The sequence below is a fragment of the Raphanus sativus genome, chromosome 4, assembly GCF_000801105.2.
Source record: "Raphanus sativus cultivar WK10039 chromosome 4, ASM80110v3, whole genome shotgun sequence".
Lineage (NCBI taxonomy): Eukaryota > Viridiplantae > Streptophyta > Magnoliopsida > Brassicales > Brassicaceae > Raphanus > Raphanus sativus.
Genome location: NC_079514.1, coordinates 18,929,037 through 18,930,634, shown reverse-complemented (window position 1 = coordinate 18,930,634; position 1,598 = coordinate 18,929,037). Strand labels below are relative to the sequence as shown.

At 38.4% G+C, this 1,598-nt stretch overlaps 1 protein-coding gene across 1 annotated transcript; it reads left to right on the top strand.

Annotated features, from left to right (window-relative positions):
• The first annotated feature begins 261 nt into the window (after positions 1 to 261).
• LOC108852401 (uncharacterized) lies at positions 262 to 1,255 on the top strand. Its single transcript, XM_018625901.2, has one exon. The coding sequence runs from the start codon at positions 528 to 530 to the stop codon at positions 969 to 971; it is 444 nt and encodes a 147-aa protein (XP_018481403.2). The 5' UTR covers positions 262 to 527; the 3' UTR covers positions 972 to 1,255.
• Positions 1,256 to 1,598: the final 343 nt, after the last annotated feature.

The following is a 1,598-nucleotide window of genomic DNA, read 5'->3' as shown; positions in this document are numbered from 1 at the left end:
GTATAACAGTTGCATTAGGACAAAATTAAGTGAATTACTTATACTCGTATTTTTTGGTCAACAATATTAAGTATATTAGATTTTATTACCTTAATGAAAACAATAATCGGAATTAAATAGAAAACATATCTGTTGAGTGTTGACCAAAACAAAATCCAAAAGAGGAGAATCCTTTTTTCTCTACTTATTATGGTAAAGAAGAGAAGGTGTTTGCATCGTATATTAAGGGGCAGAGTTTGCATCGTATCTCTATGTATATCTCTCTACATATTGTCCGAACCCTACAGACTCCCTTTGCCCTTTCATTCTTCTTTTCTCTCCCGCTCTCTCTCAGCGTCTAATCTCTCTCTCTCTGTCTCTCTACTTCTAAATATTATATCTATGATTAATAAACAGAGATAGATATAAAATATTCATCTCTGATTAAATTATCCTTTCCTTCTATTGATTTCAAGATTACTGTTTCACTGCAGTAGTTATATTATTTAAATACTGCTGACGTGGCGTTCATCCAATAACAAACGGCCATGAACACCAGAACGATGCATCTTCCGCCACGTCGTCTGCTGACGTCAGACAAACGAACTCTCCCGAGTGGCGTCGCCGAGAAACCGACTGAGACAACCGTAACAAATCCACCACCGTCCATGAAATCTATTCTCAAGAAAACTCTGATTGTGGCTCCACCGCCAACGTCTGCGACCGCCGAGCAAGCCGGTTCGAATCAGCTCCTTGCCGGTTATTTGGCTCACGAGTATCTAAACAAAGGCACACTCTTCGGAGAGAAGTGGAATCCGGCTCGATCCGAATCGATTGCTGAGGGGAGGAAGAATAAGCAGAGCCATGGTAAAGAGCCGAGTGATAATAAACGGAGGAGATATGTGGAGGTAGCTGATATCCTCAGGGCAGAGGGGTCCTTCATGCCAGGTATCGTCAACCCTTCACAGCTTGCCCGATCCCTTAAATTGTGATGGCGTAAATACAAGTGGAGGAATCAAATTGGTTTGGTCCACCGGAAAATCAAGAAAGTCATAAGACATTCCTCCTCGTTGCCTTCTTCAAAATTGACTCGGAAATATTATGGTGTTTTGTTGTTGTTGCTGTTTGGGATTAGATGTAATGTGTTATTGTAAATCGGGTGATTTTATCGATTAGTCAATGTGTTGAAAAATTGAATGCCGGTTTAAATATCATATCATTTCTGCGAATTTTCCGCTTCCGATGTGCATGATAAATAGATCAATGTTTTTATTCATCAGCGTTTTCATTTTATTTTTATTTTTCTTTGGGTATTAAGTTTACATTTGGTTATCTGAAGGTTTTTTTTTATTTGCTAAAAAATTGTTGAATCCAACCAAAAACTGGCACTTTAAAGCCATTGATCTGAAGCTATTTATTGATTCTTGGTGGTGAAGCAGAATCTTTTTGACTCTTTAAGCATCTCTTCTTTGTAATTGGGATCACGGCGTTGACATTTAACTGCATTTTAAACACAGTCAGGCTCGAATCTTGCTTATACTCTTTTGACCTTATCTTTGATCATATAAATCATGCGGTTTTAGTGTCTCTTCGACCTCTTAGGTACGCAATCTTTAATT

Excerpts from the sequence above, each read along its gene's own strand:
- LOC108852401 (XM_018625901.2), top strand. The coding sequence starts at position 528 with ATGAACACCAGAACGATGCATCTTCCGCCACGTCGTCTGCTGACGTCA.